Source organism: Acartia tonsa, chromosome 7, assembly GCF_053477335.1.
Source record: "Acartia tonsa isolate MP-2025a chromosome 7, ASM5347733v1, whole genome shotgun sequence".
NCBI lineage: Eukaryota > Metazoa > Arthropoda > Copepoda > Calanoida > Acartiidae > Acartia > Acartia tonsa.
In genome coordinates, this window is record NC_137266.1 from 23,676,651 (window position 1) to 23,694,514 (window position 17,864).

The window sequence follows — 17,864 nt, forward strand, 5'->3', positions numbered from 1 at the left end:
TATCCTAAGCCTAACTCCTTGAGTAGAAGACGTATTTTAGATATCTTTTTTTATTGTTATAGTTTAACATATACATAGTTAAATTTCCTTCATTAGCGATGTTTATCGACGAATTTCTGGAATGTGAATTAAAAACAGCATTCTTGCAGTTTTATATAAACAACATACATTCTAGCTTTTTAATGGCCACACCTTAAGCTTAGAACACGTTGTGAATTTATAATTTAGTATTTATTAGATTATATACAAGGAAAACTTCAAATTTAAGCGAAGATACTCTATAAATCACATTGTCTGGCCGTCTGTCAGTCCGTAAAGCTACAGAGGAATTGAAATTTAATCATCTGCTAATTAAGCTAGACCTCTAATTATTCTAGTCGCCATTTCCATTAGCATGAGTTACCATGATGAAATCAGATTTCTTTTCGTTCTAATTGATTTTTTTGTTCAGAAATGAATTAGCTTTATTTTATTATTTTTTTACATATTTTTATTTTATTTTAATTAATCCTTATTCATAACCACAAAACATTTGCTTTATTAACTTTGTAAATTCATTTTTGTTCTTTGCTACTTATGGATGTTGGTATCATTGCTTAAGATAAAAACGAACAAAGCAATGTTTAGACTAGATATTATGGGAATCTTCACTAACATTTTCAGTCTTATATCTTCATTAGCAGACTATAAAATCGCATTTCCCTTAAAGCGTTACGGATTGAATAGCGGTCTCCAAGACAGATTTATTGAATTATAAAGTAGCATTGCTACTAAAAAGGTAATTAGAATATAAAATGTTTTATTTTTTTGTAACTTGAGAATAAAAAAATAATGAGTAATTGCTGAATAAGCTTATGCAAGTAATATTAAACCAACAGTTATCATGTTTCATGGATTTATTTTTAATAATGGTGTTGACTCATTAGTAGGAGCGAAGCTGCTCTACTATACATTGGATTAAGTTATTAAGTTGGCTGTACTGTCAGTCAATTATATACTTTGACAAGGATGACAACATCTTTAAGTACTAAAGCACAACAAGAAATAAAGAAACATCTGAAGAAAGTGTATTTTTGTTTTTTTTGTGTATGGACAACAGACCGACAGACCAAATAAATTGAATGTTGTGTGTATGGTTATCTGGTTAAATAATCAACAGTCTATTTGAAATTCAGATAAATTCTCATTTCATTTTGTATATACAACTATATGTTTTAATATTCCATTTCTGAATCTAAAAATAAATGAGAAAATATCTGAGCAAATATTAATTAAAATAATCATGAAAAAGATCATTAAATTCAAAAGAAATCTATTTTAGATTTAATTAAAATTAATTTTTTTTCTTTCAGAATAAAAATGGCTGATTGGGGATATGGCGAGAATAATGGTAAATGTTTTTATTGGATTGGAATAGTGCCCCTAGCATCAAAAGCTCTGTATTTGAAGATTAAAATATAACCATCCCAGCACTTAAAATTTAAAATATAATAGCCTAAAACCATCCCAGGACCTATGCAAAGCTTCCCTAAATTGGAAAACTTAATCGGTTCAGTGGTTATTGAAATCTAAATCTGTAGGCAAAAAAACCTTACTTCTTTGTATAAAAATATTTTGATGAAAAACTAAGTTATTGGTTGATATTTATACAACCAAATTTTTTATCAAACAAGTTATATACAGTCTACTTTATGAGCTTTCTATAACGGATATGTCCTGTTGTCAAAAATTAGCTACAAAAACTTCATATATATTAATTACGTTACTTTTCCAATGAAAGTCAATAATTTGGCTTTTTAAATCGGTTCATAGAAAACTTTCAGATATTTTTAAAATTCTAAATCACCTTTAGATCAACATATTGATTTTTTTAAAAGTTCTCTCATTATAAAATACACATTTTAGGACCCTCAACCTGGGGCAAACATTTCCCCATTGCAGATGAAGGAAAAGAACAGAGCCCAATTGATATCCAGGAATAATAATATTTAAAACTAGCGACTACGACCCTAGATTCTTAGAGGTGGAGGGAGGGTGAGAGGTGTCGACCCTTGTCCATTTGAATTTTGGTTATTAATTGAAAAAGTAAAGAAATTAAGAGGGTAATTTATTTATATATTTTTTTTACGTTTTTGTATCTACTTAGCGTGTCAAACTAATAATTTAGATATAAAAATTACTGTATTTTTACATTACTTTTATAAATAGAAGAGAAGAAACAATCATATATAATTAATAGGCTAGGTTAACTAAACCTAACATATTCCTTTAAATCAATGAAGCCTAAAAGAACCTTAACTCCTAGGCTACCCTAGAAAATTTTACATGAGTTGGCTGTAGTTTTCATTTGAACAACAAAAAATAGTAGAACAAGAATGAACACTTTGGGTTGTATTGAATCAGATGGATTTAAAATATATTCTACGGTGATTTTGGGTTTATAATTAAACAAAAAAAGAAAGATAAACCTTGATTTTATATTTTAAATATGTTATTTACAATGCTAGTTATCCGACTGTCAAGAAGAATCTAGTTTGCCAAAGTTGGAGTATTCCTATGATTCCTTGAAGGATCTGGCCATCACAAATACTGGCGCTCAATGGAGGGTAAGGATTGGTAGATTATAAGAAATATAAACACAGCCAAGTCGCTACAAATGAGCAGAAAGTAATTTGCTGGCAGACGAAAATGTTCTCCACAACTTGGGCAAGTAGTCATCTTGATTATACATCTATACTCATACATTTATTGATATATATGTAGATAAATATCCATAGACACAGTGTTTCGCCCTTTTAGGGCTCATCAGTATGGCTCAATTCATCAGAGTTAATTTTGCACGTGGCGGGGCTTGAACCGGGAACCCTTAGATTACAGGGCCAACACCCTACCCATTGCGCCATTACCCCATGATAAGTAAGGAATGAAATTTCGACCAGAGAGCTCAACCAACTTATGATTAGTTGAGGGCCTTGCACTTATGGCTAATTAGTACGGTTTTTCATTCCCCTGAGAGTGCTCTAGTTCAGCCTAATATCTGACCGAACGAGCATATATATCCATAGACACAGTGTTTCGCCCTTTTAGGGCTCATCAGTATGGCTCAATTCATCAGAGTTAATTTTTCACGTGGCGGGGCTTGAACCGGGAACCCTTAGATTACCAGGCCAACACTCTACCCATTGCGCCATTACCCCATTATATAACCTCCTTTCTCTTTTTATTTCATTTTTTAACCCACTTTGAGGTAACGCACGGTAAATAGATAATACAAAAATTTTAAAAATTCTTTCCTTTTTTTAAAAAAAATGAAACAATTAAAGAATAATAAATCAAACAATTGTTAAAAATGATTAGCAAAAAAATATTAAACTCATTTTTAACAATGCTTTATTTACTAAGAAGCGATAAAACTACAATATAATTACTCATAATTAAAATAATTATATACAAATAAAAACTCTTTATTTATAAAAATGTTAAATGATAAGAGTTTTTATAAACATATTGTATTGTAATTATATTTCATAAGTATGTATTTCCTATATTTTTATATTTCTTGTTTGAAAGATCAGGGACCTTGCCCAAAGATGGAGGGGGCATTTGGCTCTTTATTACACTAGTCCCCAATGTTGTAGCAAACCGTTTTTTTATTCTTTGGCCTAATTAACTTGAGAACTTAAATTTAATTTTGCTCGGTTGGTGCAATGAGTTGAGTGTCCAACCATTTCAACCACTAAAGAAGGGGTACTTTTGTGTATAATCATTGGGGATAAATACTAATTTATCGGAAACTGTCTTATCCCTAAAAGTCTCTGTGTAAAACCGGTGATAATTTAATATGAACCCTTACCCATGATATTAATTAGAAATATTGATGAAAAAAGTTTAACCCAACTTGTTAGTTTGAACAACCCAACCAAGATTTAGGAAAATAAATAGTTGAATCGAACCAAACAACAACGTCCAAGCCTTTTATTTTGAGTGGGTAAAATGAGGGGCTTAAAAATTTGAGGGGAGAAAAAACACCTTTCCTCCATTTTTGGACGGCTATGGAACCAAATAATTTGCATTAATCTTCTAGGTTGACTATCAGCCAGGTCACAGCAGTGTGACAGGTGGCCCCCTGGATGCCAAGTTTGAGCTCCAGCAAATGCATGCCCACTGGGGCACCACAGAGGGAGTTGGCAGTGAACATGTATTTAATGGAGAGTAAGTGTAGATTTCCTTATATTAAAGTTAAGAGTGTCTATCGTGTGTGTGTGTGTCTGTCTGTCTGTGTGTACAGAGAGAGATTTGTATCTACTGATCCGATTTGATTCTCCATTAAAAGTCCTAAGAAGGTTGAACTCCAGCAAATGCATGCCCACTGGGGCACCACAGAGGGAATTGGCAGTGAACATGTATTCAATGGAGAGTAAGTGTAGGATTCCTTATATTAAGGTTACAGGGTGTCTTTATGTGTGTGTGTCTGTCTGTCGGCGTGTACAAAGAGATTATGGTATCCGTTAAATCGATTTGGTTCTCCATAAAAATTCTTAGGAAGGTCAAGCTCCAGCAAATGCATGCCCATTGGGGCACCACTGAAAGAATTGGCAGTGAACATGTATTTAATGGAGAGTTAGTGTATACTATATATCCTTATAAAAGTTATCTGAATGTCCCCTTCACAGTTTAGCTTCTTATAGGCCATGAGAAGCTTTATAACTTTTTGAGAGGAGGGCACCACCACTTTCAAAAGATAAATCGCCCTGAGAAAAAAGTAATCTTACCCTCTTCATAGTAATAGAGTCACTGTGCTTACAATATTAGAGGAGCTAAAAACTAATTGCAAGTAAATCTATCTATTGTCTAGGTCATTTGATGGAGAGCTTCATTTTGTGCACTACAACACCAAGTATGGATCTTTTGGAGAGGCTGTGGATAAACCTGATGGATTAGGAGTATTCTGTATCTTCCTGAAGGTATGTGTATTATACTATAAATTAGATAGATAGATAGATAGATGCACTACAATACCAAGTATGGCTCGTTTGGAGAGGCTGTAGATGAACCTGATGGATTAGAAGTATTCTGTATCTTCCTGAAGGTAGGTGTATTATACTATAAATTAGATATATAGATAGATGCACTACAACACCAAGTATTGATCTTTTGGAGAGAATGTTGACAAACCTGATGGATTAGGAGTATTCTGTATCTTCCTGAAGGTTGGTGTATTATACTATAAATTAGATAGATAGACGCACTACAATACCTGTAGATGAACCTGATGGATTAGAAGTATTCTGTATCTTCCTGAAGGTAGGTGTATTATACTATAAATTAGATATATAGATAGATGCACTACAACACCAAGTATGGATGTTTTGGAGAGGCTGAGGATAAAACTGTTGGAATAAGTGTTTTCTGTATCTTCCTGAAGGTAGGTGTATTATACTATAAATTAGATAGATAGATAGATAGACTACAATACCAAGTATGGATCCTTTGAAGAGGCTGTAGACAAACCTGATGGATTAGGGGCTTTTTGTATCTTCCTAAAGGTAGCTGTATTATACTATGCATTAAATAATACACTAGTTAATACGCCCCTTGAGGCCTCTAGGTGTACTGGGGGTATGGAAGTCGACATTTCCTCTTCATTTTTAAGTTTACTTTTAAAAAGAAAAAGTAGAGAATTGAGGGAGTAATTTTTTTCTAGTAGCGAATTTTCTTGGGAGAATGGTGTTATCCTCCCTAAAAAATATTATAAACCTTTCCAGTACCTATAAAAAGCTTCGTTGTAAAGGAAAACCATAAGAGTTTAGCTATTAGCAAGATCATTCGATAACCAAATATAAAGATAAATATGTATTTGTAGACACCTAGTTACTATTATGTAGGAATAATAACAGAAGCTAGTAACACCTAGTAACTCAGATATCTAACAGGATAAGACAATTGCCGATAAATTGGTATGCATCCCCAATTATTAACCCTTCAGTACATTACAATTAGTGGTTAAATCGTTTGGAAGCTCAACTAAATGAAAAGTTGGTAAAACAATAAATAAGAAAATATTTTAAAACTTTGGGGACTAGTGTAATGAAAAGCCCAATATCCCCTCTCTTCCTGTAGTAACTGATATGCTTCATATTAATCTTTTTTTTATTTATTTCTATAAAAAACGAATTAGCTAATTTTATTATTTTTTTCTTCAAAATCTTAAATTACCTTAAAAATAAATATATGTACTATGTAATTTTATAAAGGTTATCTTTTAACATTTTGTTTAAAAGTAATGTTTTTATTTAGAATTTAGTCATGAAATATTGTTTAGGATAATCTATTTCTTTTTTAAAAATGTATTAGGTAAAATAAAGATTTATGAGAATTTTTATCGAATTACAGGAATATATTAGATGGACAAATATGGACAAATACAGCCAGCTATATTTAATAGCAGCTGAGAAATTCAATTTCTATTTCTTATAAAAAAAGTTTCAGACAGACATTTTGAAATATAGAGTAGCTTTGCAACTTTAAAAAAAACATATTTGTTGTATTTTACGTACTATATAAAATATTTTTTATCATTTTCAAAACAGTTGTGGGTAAGTTAAACAATATTATTGAAAATATGTTTTATCTGCAAAATTTTCCATTATTTTCTCTAGGAAAATTCAATTTAGTATTTTATTTTAGAAAGGTTTTGACAATTTTGTGAAAAATTGTTTTCCACGTAAAAACCCAGACTATACAAGGATAAAATTACTTAATTTAAAGATGAAACATAGTTAATTTAGTTTCACATAGACTTACAGAGTTTTTATATCAAAACAAAGACGACAACGTCTAAAATTAGCGAAGTTGTTTAAAATCATAAGCACATTATAAGGTTTACAATGGAAAAACAAGAAAGAGAAAACAAAAAATATAAAGAAAGAGAAATAGAAAAATAAAAGAGATAATAATATGATAAAAGAACATATATTATTAAAATAATCATAAAAAGTGATCTAAGGTTGCATGACGGTAAAGGATATAGCATTTGGCTTGGCATATCCTAATTTGCACACATTCACCGATCTGCTGGCGCTATTAGCAAATCTTTGTTAGGACATCCCGCGTGATTTTCTTCTTTTACAATTATGTGTTGCATGATTTGTAATAAAAACCTTATCACTATAATGACAGATAAACACTATTGAAGTAGCTTTGCTATAAAAAATGTATACCCTTGTTTCTATTGCTATATTACGGACAATTAGAAATCATTATGTTGTTAGGCTAAATTCAATTTCTTAGGCTAGCCTAGAAGTTTTCGTTAGGGTTTCTTAAGTATTACAGTTTACTTTATCCTATTATATAAAGTAGTAAGCGTTTTTGTCTGTCCCGAAGGATCTCGCTAACCGCTGAACCGATATTGTTCTCCTTTACAGTGAAGTTTCTTACATGTCCTGGCAAGGTTTTAAACTATTTTAAGTAGGGTGTCTTCATCCCCCTCCCCCCGAAAAAATATTTTTTTTTACTTTTAAATTTCAAATTTAAAATGGGATGAGGTCGACTTTTCCCCCTCCTACATTAAGTGCCCATAGAGGCTTCTAAGGGGCGTAGCCGCTAGTATGATTATGTAAGGCCAAGAAAATTCTAAATTCTTGGATAGTCAAAAGGAATTTAGACATTGAAAATTTTTTTTTTACAGGTGGGAGAGGCCAACCATCCTGAGTTTGGAAAGATTACAGAAAGAATGTCAAGTATTCTCAGGAAGGGGGAGACATCCACCCTCCAGGCTGAACTAGATCCTACCAAGTTAGTTCCAGGTATGATCTCCATTTACATAGATAGATAGATAGCTAGATTGTGATCTCTTATCATAATTTAAAAGAAAACAGATAGATAGAATATCAAGTTTTCTCAGGAAGGGGGAGACTTCCAGCCTCCAAGCTGAACTAGATCCTACTAAGTTAGTACCAGGTAAGATAGCCATTTAGAAAGATATAAAGATAGCTAGCTAGATGGATATTATGATCTCTTATCATAATTGGAAAGAAAACAGATAGATAGAATGTCAAGTATTCTCAGGAAGGGGGATATATCCACCCTCCAGGCTGAACTGGATCCCACTAAGTTAGTTCCAGGTATGATTTCCATTTACATAGATAGATAGATAGATAGCTAGATGGATAATGTGATCTCTTATCATAATTGGAAAGAAAACAGATATAAAGAATGTCAAGTATTCTCAGGAAGGGGGAGACTTCCACCCTCCAGGCTGAACTAGATCTTACCAAGTTGGTTTCCCATTAGATACCTAGATATATATCATGTTCTCTTATCATAATTATAAAGAAAACAGAAAAAAGAGGGACTGCCACCCTTCAGACTGAGTTGGATCCTGCTAAGTTAGTTCCAGGTAAGATAGCTATTAAGATAGATAGATGATATCATGTACTCTTATTATAAGTGCAAAGAAGTTAGTGTTAAAAAAGATCAGAGATTTTAATGTCAGGAAACTATGAATATACATGATTTAGATTTTACGGAAAAATATCAACTAAAGATCTTTAATTCCATTTCTAAGATTTAAAAATGACAAAAATTAAATCTAATATTAATTATAAAGAATTTTACATAAACCTTTATTTATTTATCCAAGTCTAAATGACATGTTATCCAATATCTATCCCAAAACCATAACAAAAAACTTGAAAACCTGTATTTCAGGGATAAATATTGCATAACAGCAAATAACCAACTTTAATTTCTTTAGAGGGCCTGGAAGAATACCTGACCTACCATGGATCCTTGACCACACCCCCCTGTCTTGAGACTGTCACCTTTATGATATTCAACACTAAGCCCATGACAATCTCTAAGGGCCAGGTATAATATTTTCTGTAGCAAAGCTGAACTTATTTGTTTATTACACTAGTAGTTCCCCAAGTTTTCTTATTCGTTGGCTAAACAACTTTAGGAACTTTTATTGAATTTCGATTGGTTGGCGCATAAAGTTAAGTGTCCAAACATTTCAATCACTGATTATAATTTACAGAAGGTATAATTTTCATCAATTTATCAGCTTTTGTCTAATCCATTTAAATCCCTGCTCTTTTAAAGACACATAATGCGCAAACAAAGTAGTTTATTGAAAGGCAAATTATTGAGTAATGATAAATAGAATAGATTCTTCAAAAAAACAAAAACAATAAACTTCTCATTAATGGCGCATTTAAGTTTTTATAAATTTTACTCATTCTTGTTTAATTCTAGATGGACTCTATGAGATCTCTATTGGTTGGTACAGAGGATGGCTGTGACTGCATGACACAAAACTTTAGGTAATATTATAGCTACACTGATTGATTTACTATTTTTATAGTTTGTTCGTCAGTTAGTTTGTAATGTTATAGACTTAATAAGATTTGCTCGGCTATTATTTATGGTAGATAGTTTTATTGTAATTTCTTTTACCAAAAAGCGTTTGTTCTAAAGATTTTGTACGGAAATATTTTTAAATCTATCAAATATCTACTTTGCGACTAATTTATCGTGTTTTAACATATGATACAAATTTTCTAAATCATTTATTTTAGGCCTCCATGCCCTCAGAACGACAGGGTTGTCAAGAAAATAAAGATGTAAACAACAACAAAATAATTTGTCAACCCAGCTTATGATCTGTTTATTTTATTTGAGTTTTTATTATAAACCTATAGAGATTTGTTTCATGTTTTAATAAGACTTTCATAATATGCCAAAATATTGTAAAAAAAAAGATGGCTCTTTTAAACAAAATAAATTCTTCCAAACTGTTTAATAGAAAATCCTCTAAACGTTTAAAATATTTGTGGTACAAAAGTTATTCCAACAAGAACATCGATATGCAAAGTTGTGAAATTTTAAAAGTACTAAACACAAAATACATTTAATTTAGTATGTAAGCATTAGTCTTTATGAATTATTATGTGTTTAAATGTTTTTTTCCATTGGCTTGGAAATCGATGTATTAGAACCGGTTCTCAACCATATTGAAACATCATGTATAGCATCGGATTACATACAATTTTCGGCGAATATCAAAATAAATATTCTAAAATATACCATTTTTGTTATCGGCCCCTTAGGCTCACAAAACTGGTTTAATTTTTAAATTTTTCATCTTAACATCCACGGAAAGCTGTCTATAATACGGTGCTATAAATATGTATTATTTTAAATTTTATATATGAATTGTAAGTAACCCAAAATAGCATTTAACAATAGTCATGTATTTTTAAATATACTTTTAAAAATTATAAATGCAAAACATATACCTAATCAGATCTTTACAAAGTTCTTGGTGCTAGATGTTTTTCTGTTTTTGTTTTTAGAGATTTTTAAATTGAAATTAATAAAGCATTTATTTTTATTAGATGTTAAAATGTATTTTAATGTTAAACCCAATAAATTTTAAGATTAATAAATATAGATTGACAAACTTGTTTCTTTATTAGTTTTAAAACAACATTAATGGAGACACAAATATTATATTAAGAAAAACAGATATTTTTTACAGATACAATGAGAAAATAATACACATATTAATAAAGAAATTTTTTTTGATTATGTAATGGAAGTTATTACTTGGATCTTGCACCAGCTTATCATGTACTCTAATAAAATGAAACTTGTAGCTAACTACAATAACAATAACCCAAATTGCCTCCTTTTACTCTATCACATCCACTACTACTGGATGAACGAACTTACCAATAAATTATGTCCATGTTAGCAACCTAACTTTTTCTGTTATAATATCAACTTATATTCTATATTTTATACCATAGATTATGAATTATAATATACTTTTATTGTTTTATATAGCCCTGTGAAAAAATTAAAGACCTATTCTATACTCTTTTAAGAAAGAATAACACTGTCGTCTTAACTTAAGAATTGTAATGCTTCGCTTCTTAAAGTACATATCCCCATGTCAACAACAATAATAATTTGATTGTTCAATGAATAAAAAAAAAGTTGTATAACATGTAAAAAAAAGTTCTCATTAGTATGCAGCACATAAAAGTTTCTTTAAAGGTGTGGCTTCCTATTGGAATTATACAAATAATTTTGCCTTTTAAAAAGTACAAATTCTCTCATCCTATTTATTAAATAAAATAGCACATAAAAATGTATCTAACAATTAACAATGGATATAGAAATATTTGAATATTGGGGAATAGTCCCTTTCGTAACATCGCCCCATAAGGGGCAATTCGTCGTATTTTTAAAATGGGTTATTTTATTTTAATTTTAGGTTAGGTTAGTTTATATTGGGTTAGGTGATTGCCCCACAGGGTTAGGTAATTGGCCCCGTAGGGTTAGAGCCCCCCGCAGGGGCTAGAAATAGGAGAAAAGCTACTATGAAAAATACAACGAATCGCCCCATAAGGTGCAATGTTACGAAAGGGACTATACCCGAATATTGTACCAGATTTTCCTCTTCTCTAATAAAATTATTCTTGTAGCTGTCTAAAAAAAACCGCTACCCGAGCCCCCCCCCCCCTCTATGACTTTACCCAAACCCATCACCTAATCATGGGAGTAACTTATTAACCAATAGCTGATAACATATTAGCATCCTAAATTTACGACAAAAATTCCCTGCACAACATCCACGTATTATTTATCCATTCTAACAACTGTTTATTAAAAAAATATCATTCAAAATGAACACAGTAATAGTGTCTGACTGATTATGACGTAACAAAAAAAAATTAGCCAATGAGAGGCCACTATAAATTTTACCATTGGTCGATAACGGCCTCTCATTGGCTAACTTTTTTTTGTTACGTCATAATCAGTCAGACACTATTACTGTGTTCATTCAAAATCAAGTTTTGCAAAAAAAAACAAAGTAATGATAATATATTAAATAGAAATATTAAGACATATATTGTAAATGTAATTTGAAATACATTTGCGTAAAAAAAATCCAATAGATCTTTTTGATATTATAAATTCACTATGCCATACAATGCATGGATTTTATGAAGCAGGTTTTTTTTATAAATCTTCGTGGTTCATAAGTCTTCTCACTTTTTCTCTCCTTAATTATAATTTCAATAATTAATATAAAAAAGATTTTTAAGAAGGTAGAAAAAAAAGTATACTTTAAATAAATTACTTTTAAAAGATTAAAGAAAAGACAGATAAAAAAATGGACCCAAAAGACAGAAAGATAAATAACATTGCTTAGAAAAGGGTTAGACTTTTTTTTTAAATTAAAAAAAAAGTTAATTACATATTTTGAAGTACAGTGGATTGATTTTAAGATGGACAATTTTTCTTGTATCGATATCACTCTCGCCCTTCTGGTGGGAGCTGGATGAGAGATAAAGCCTTTATAGTTTTCTCTTTGTTATGCCAATAGCTTTCTTTAAACACCTTAACATCCAAAATTGGTCAACTGTAGCTCCCCTTGTGACTGGGCAAAGTCAAAACTTGGATTTAGCAATCGGTCACCTTAAAATCATCCAATCACTGTTGAAGATGAAAAAATAACTGACCTAATTATTTTGTCTGCCTTTTTTCTTGCCTCTTCTTTTGACATGCTATTCTTCTTTTTCATCTAAACCAAACATTTTAGTGATAATTTTAATCTTTATATAAAAGTAATTGGATGTCTGTGTATATCTGTCCTGTGTGTACCCAAGGATATCGATAACCGCTTAAACGATATTTTGCTTATTTACAGTGCAGCTTCTCATAGGTCCTTAGAAAGTTTATTTTGTGGAAGGATACTACAAACCCCTAAAGAGAAATCAACCCTCGAAAACATGACGGCTCCTCCCCCCCCCCCAAAAAAAAAAATATATTTCACTAAGTCTTGAAACAAAAATTGAAATTGGAGGATTATACTCCCCACCACCTCAAAAGCCCCTAGAGGCATCTTTGGACTAGTTTTTATTTAAATAGTAGTATAGAAGATTAATAAGAACTAATTTTTACTGACAAAATATCAGAGTATTAATAAGGTATAACAAGAGAATTTGTCCGATATTAGTTTAGGTTAGGCTAAATTAAAGTTTCTTCCAAAACAATAGAACTAAACACATAGAAGGAAATCATCAAACAATTTGTTTGTATTTACTTTAAGCTTACCCGTTGACCACTTGAGCAATCCAGACATTTTTCAGTGCTTAGTTTACATGTATTCAGGGCATAGCATACGTTCTGGCGCTCATGCAGTCCCAACCCTTCATTGGAATGCGGTCTGAAATCATAAAATATAAATGGATAATGCACGTGATTATAATGACATAGGTAATTTTGTCACCAATTTAGGTTGCTACTATAGTCCTTATTTATAGGTCACTATGTTCCTCCAATAGTAGTGGAAGGGATGGAGGTGGATGAGGGTAACTTTATATTAGCCGTCTGGAATGACCATTTTATTAGAGAAGCCGAAAATATGGTTCATTACCCAAATAATTAAATATAGATTTAGATAAACGATAAATTCAGGGATCTTAAGGAATAAGACAAATTTATATAAATCCCAAATGGTGATAAATTTTCTCTTCTGTTTTCTAAAATTATTGTTTTTGACACTGCTAGTTTAAACCAACTAATAAAGATGAATCAATTTCGATGCCATACTGGTATATATACTTACAGGTGAATTTTATACCAGGTCCAATAGGCACATTCAGGTGACATAGTGCAGAATTGATTACATCTAGAGTACAATTAATAATAATAATAATTTTACGATTTTTGTTGTGGATTGTTTAAAAAATGAACCTACCAATCACACTTTAACAGTAGTATCCAAACGAATGTGATAACGTGTTTATCAAACTTTGAGTGTAATTTACCGTTTAATGTTCCTTCCCGGCCTCCTTGATTTTCTTCAATTAATGATAAATTTTTATATTAAACACTATGTGATGTATAATTTGTAATATAATAATACTATAATTTTCAGCTTTTGCCACGGCCAACCCAGGATATGAAAGTTCGAAACCATGCATAAAATTAGGTGTATATGATATTATTTTTTGTCTCCTTATGATAAAATATATCTGTCTATCTACCTGTCTTGATTGGCGATGTTATAACCCTCACCAACAAGAGTTTCATTAGTAACCTGAATTTAATATTTAATAATATATAATTGCAATAATTAATAGAGTATATATATTTACATAATGCAATTTTTTAACTTCATAGAAAACTAATAGTACAAAAAAACAAGAATGCCAAGATTTAAGGTATTGAGGCACAAAAAAATTTGAGAACAGATGTTTAAATACAATAATAAAATTATTTAGTACATATCACAAAACCTCTCAAATTTAATTTCAAATTTCTTTAAAAATATATTTTGTAGCATTACTGACGGACTGACGGACTAAGTGAATTACATACTGGATGCTCATTGCTACAGGAAATCTTATCAAAAAAATGCCTCCCATGGAATTACTGACTAATTGACGGACAGACAAAGTGAATTATAAAGTAGTTTCGCTACTAAAACATTTTTTACCTGGCATATTTCTGAGGCTCCAATCTGGCTGTTTCTTCCAAAATCCTGAACAGCCAAGCAACACTAAAAATCACACATTAAACCAAGACAATATTTTCAGTTAACCTATCCCATCCAATTAGCTAAAAATTTGATAAACCTACAGCTGTTCAGAAAACGAATGCCACCAATTGGTCCAGTGGTTTTACAGATCTTACATGCATCCAACTACTTTAGTATATACTAACGGCTACGCCTCTTAAGGGGCACTTGATGTGGGGGTGGGGGAAGTCAGTGGCGTGCGAACCGAAGGGGGCATTTGGGGCAATCGCCCCCCCCTAGCGACCAAAACGCCCCCCCCTGCCCCCCCCTAGCCACCGCCCCCCCTGCCCCCCCCCCTAAATGTTGAAAAATGCCCCATTTTGCCCCCCCCTGGTTAACAAAAATGCCCCTTTTTGCCCCCTACCCTACAAAAAGCAAAACTATCCCAGTTTCCAAAAAAAAGATCAAGAAATACTCCAAAAAAATTTTTTAGTTACTGTTCATTTAACCTTACCAAATTTTTTAATTAGTGTAGAAATTAGGTTATAATCATTTTTCACTAAACATAACAAACCAGGTAATAGGAAGTATTTTATTTGGTATAATATAAACTTTTTACCAAAGAAATTTTGTACATCCCCAATGATGATACACAAAATTACCCCTTATATAGATTACAATTAGTGGATGAAATGTATGGAAACTTGACTTAATTAACCAACCAATCAAAATTCTATTAAAGTCCCCAAAGTTGTTGAGCCAACGAATAAGAAAATTTTATATGAATTATTTGGGATTAGTGTAATAAATAGCCCAAAAACCCCTTCTTCCCTGCATATTTGAAGAAAAAAAATTGCGCTTCGCGCACTTCCAAATGGTTTCTGCTTTTTATCACATGCATTGTATATTTTGTTTTTTTTAAACATTTGTAAACAACAATTATTTAATTAAAAAGTTATTTTATATAAAAAAGAAACAGCGTTGATATTTATCTAAGCCTTTTTCTCAACACTGTATGTCTGTCTAAATGTCTAAAAGTTTATCATTTTTTTTGTTTACATACCCTTACAAAAAGACATGTTTTTTATGGCAATTTTCATTAAAAACCCTTAAAACTAACTACACTCTATATTCCTAACTTGATAAATACGGCACTTTTGTTGTCTTTAATTGATTTTAGTTCAAAGGGGGAGTAAATATTTTTAGGTGCGCTTCACGCACCGCACACATATAAGTTTTAAAGTGCCATTTAAAGAGGGTAGGATATGTTGATATAACTTTTTAGCTTCTCTATAATTCACTATGACTGTCAGTATGTAATGCTAAGGGGGAAATGTGATTTTTTCAACTGCAATTAAAGATAGAAGGCTAAAACTTAATGTTAACATTCCCATCATTATGGAGTATAATTAAATATTAAAAATTCATGGATGTCGGACTGCTTTTCAGGACGTTTTTGGCTATTTTTGTATCTTTTAAATTTCGGGTATAGTCCCTTTTGTGACATTGCCTCTTAAGGTGCATTTCATCGTATTTTCACAGTAGCTTTTCCCCTATTTATAGCTCCTGCGGGGCCAATTGCCTAACCCTGCGGGGAAATCACCTGACCTAACTTAACCTAGAATAACCTATTAAAAGCTACTATGAAAATACTACGAAATGCCCCTTAAGAGGCGTTGCCACAAAAGAGACTATACCCCAAAGTTTTCTATATTTCTAAGAGATTTTTATATCTGTAGATGAAAGGACAAGTAATTTTTTTTATTTTTTACATAGTTCTTTATGTCTTTGGTTTTTATGGTACGATAAATGTTTTTGTGGATTATAATATTAAAAAAAAAAAAAATTTCTCGCTTGTTTGGAGCATCCAGTATGTAATTTACTTTGACTGTCATCACACAATATGCAGGAAAAAGGATTTGTGACTTTTTCTACCTAAAATATATATTTATTTCAACAGATGCTCTTTAAATCTACTTGTCTGTATTCTTATTAATGATTTTTTGTGCTTTGCTACTTAAAGATGTTGTCATCCTTGTTGTCATACAATAAAGAAATATTTAAAATCAGTTTTACATATTAGGTTAATTTTTGGTAAATTATTTCCAAAATGAGTGTTTTTATCTCCTTCCCCCCCAAAAATTTTTTTTAATGGGGTTATTCATCCTTCCTGCTGAGATTTTATAACATCCCCTTCCACCCATAAAAAATGTTTTGTGGTGGGGGGGGGGGGGAGGTTAAATTATATTCTGTACTTTTTTTTTGAAGATGCTTTCTAGCTCCCTTCCCTTCGGTCATTGCAGGGTGGGGAGAAGGGATGGGGGAGAAGAGATGGGGGGGGGGAAGAGATAGGGGATATAAACGGGAAATAGGGATGGGGGAAGGGATGGGGAAGAAGGGATAAGGACTAGAAGGCCCATAATCAAATAATCCCACCCCTTAAAACGCCCTTATTTAAAATTAGTATATATACTCAAAATGCCCCCCCCTAAAGCAAAGTGCCCCCCCGGGGCACTTTGCTTTAGGGGGGGGCAAAATTTTACAAAATCATCAAAATGCCCCCCCCTAGACAAAGTGCTTCGCACGCCACTGGGGGAAGTGTCTTAAATACTTGACCCTTACCCACCTTTTAAAATTTAGTTTTAAAAGAGATGGAAAGAATTGGGGGATGGGTGGATTTTTAAGGTTGGCGTATTTTGGAAGGGTGGTGGCACTCTCCCACAAAATAGCTATAAAACTTCCTTTTACCTATAAGAAGCTACATTGTAAAGGAGAACCATATCGGTCCAGTAGTTAATTATATCCTTAAGTAAGACAGTTACAAAGAAAAAGAGACATCCTGTTACTTTTATATAAGAATTAAAAACTTACTTGATATGTAAAAAATGTCAAATAAATTTCAAGAATAACTGTGGATGTTGGCTTATTTTTCATTTTTAACAATTTTTGTTTAACTCTTTAATAACTCATTAATTGATTTGTATACGTGTCTTAGAAAATACTAGAAAATTATTGGTCAAAAATATTCATTAATATTTAATCATATAAAGAAGTGGCATATTAATGGATATAGAATATAAGTGGATATTATGACATGGAAAAATTTTTCGTCAATTTAGGTTGCTTTCATGGGGGTCATTTATTATTCCATTCGTTCATCCATTTGGAAAGGAGGGCTTGGGGTGAAGGGGAATGATGGGAAGGGGGGAACATTTAGCCCGCTGAAAGTATCACTTTATCAAAGAATATGAAAAAATGGTGTAAGATCCATATCATAATATATCCATTGGCCCATAAAAGAAAGCAATATTTTGTTGTTGTTTATATG

General features: G+C 31.6%; 2 protein-coding genes across 3 annotated transcripts; one reads left to right on the forward strand and one right to left on the reverse strand.

Moving 5' to 3' along the window:
• Window positions 1-810: 810 nt before the first annotated feature.
• Window positions 811-10,462, forward strand: LOC145325094 (carbonic anhydrase 2-like). Its single transcript, XM_080167940.1, has 9 exons — window positions 811-1,390; window positions 1,906-1,974; window positions 2,506-2,606; window positions 4,085-4,212; window positions 4,856-4,964; window positions 7,688-7,805; window positions 8,756-8,868; window positions 9,256-9,323; window positions 9,579-10,462. Exons 1-9 carry the CDS (start codon window positions 1,360-1,362, stop codon window positions 9,625-9,627), a joined length of 786 nt encoding a protein of 261 aa, XP_080024066.1. The 5' UTR covers window positions 811-1,359; the 3' UTR covers window positions 9,628-10,462.
• A 1,382-nt stretch (window positions 10,463-11,844) lies between these two features.
• On the reverse strand, window positions 11,845-17,551 carry LOC145325095 (uncharacterized). 2 transcript variants are annotated; one of them, XM_080167942.1, is made up of 7 exons: window positions 17,408-17,551; window positions 14,516-14,560; window positions 14,064-14,116; window positions 13,643-13,705; window positions 13,129-13,240; window positions 12,534-12,595; window positions 11,845-12,073 (listed from the first exon to the last, which is right to left on the reverse strand). In XM_080167942.1, exons 1-7 carry the CDS (start codon window positions 17,468-17,470, stop codon window positions 12,031-12,033), a joined length of 441 nt encoding a protein of 146 aa, XP_080024068.1. In that variant the 5' UTR covers window positions 17,471-17,551; the 3' UTR covers window positions 11,845-12,030. The 2 variants fall into 2 exon arrangements, with proteins under 2 accessions (XP_080024068.1, XP_080024067.1); XM_080167941.1 differs by having other exon boundaries at window positions 11,888-12,073; window positions 14,516-14,578; window positions 17,408-17,538.
• Window positions 17,552-17,864: the final 313 nt, after the last annotated feature.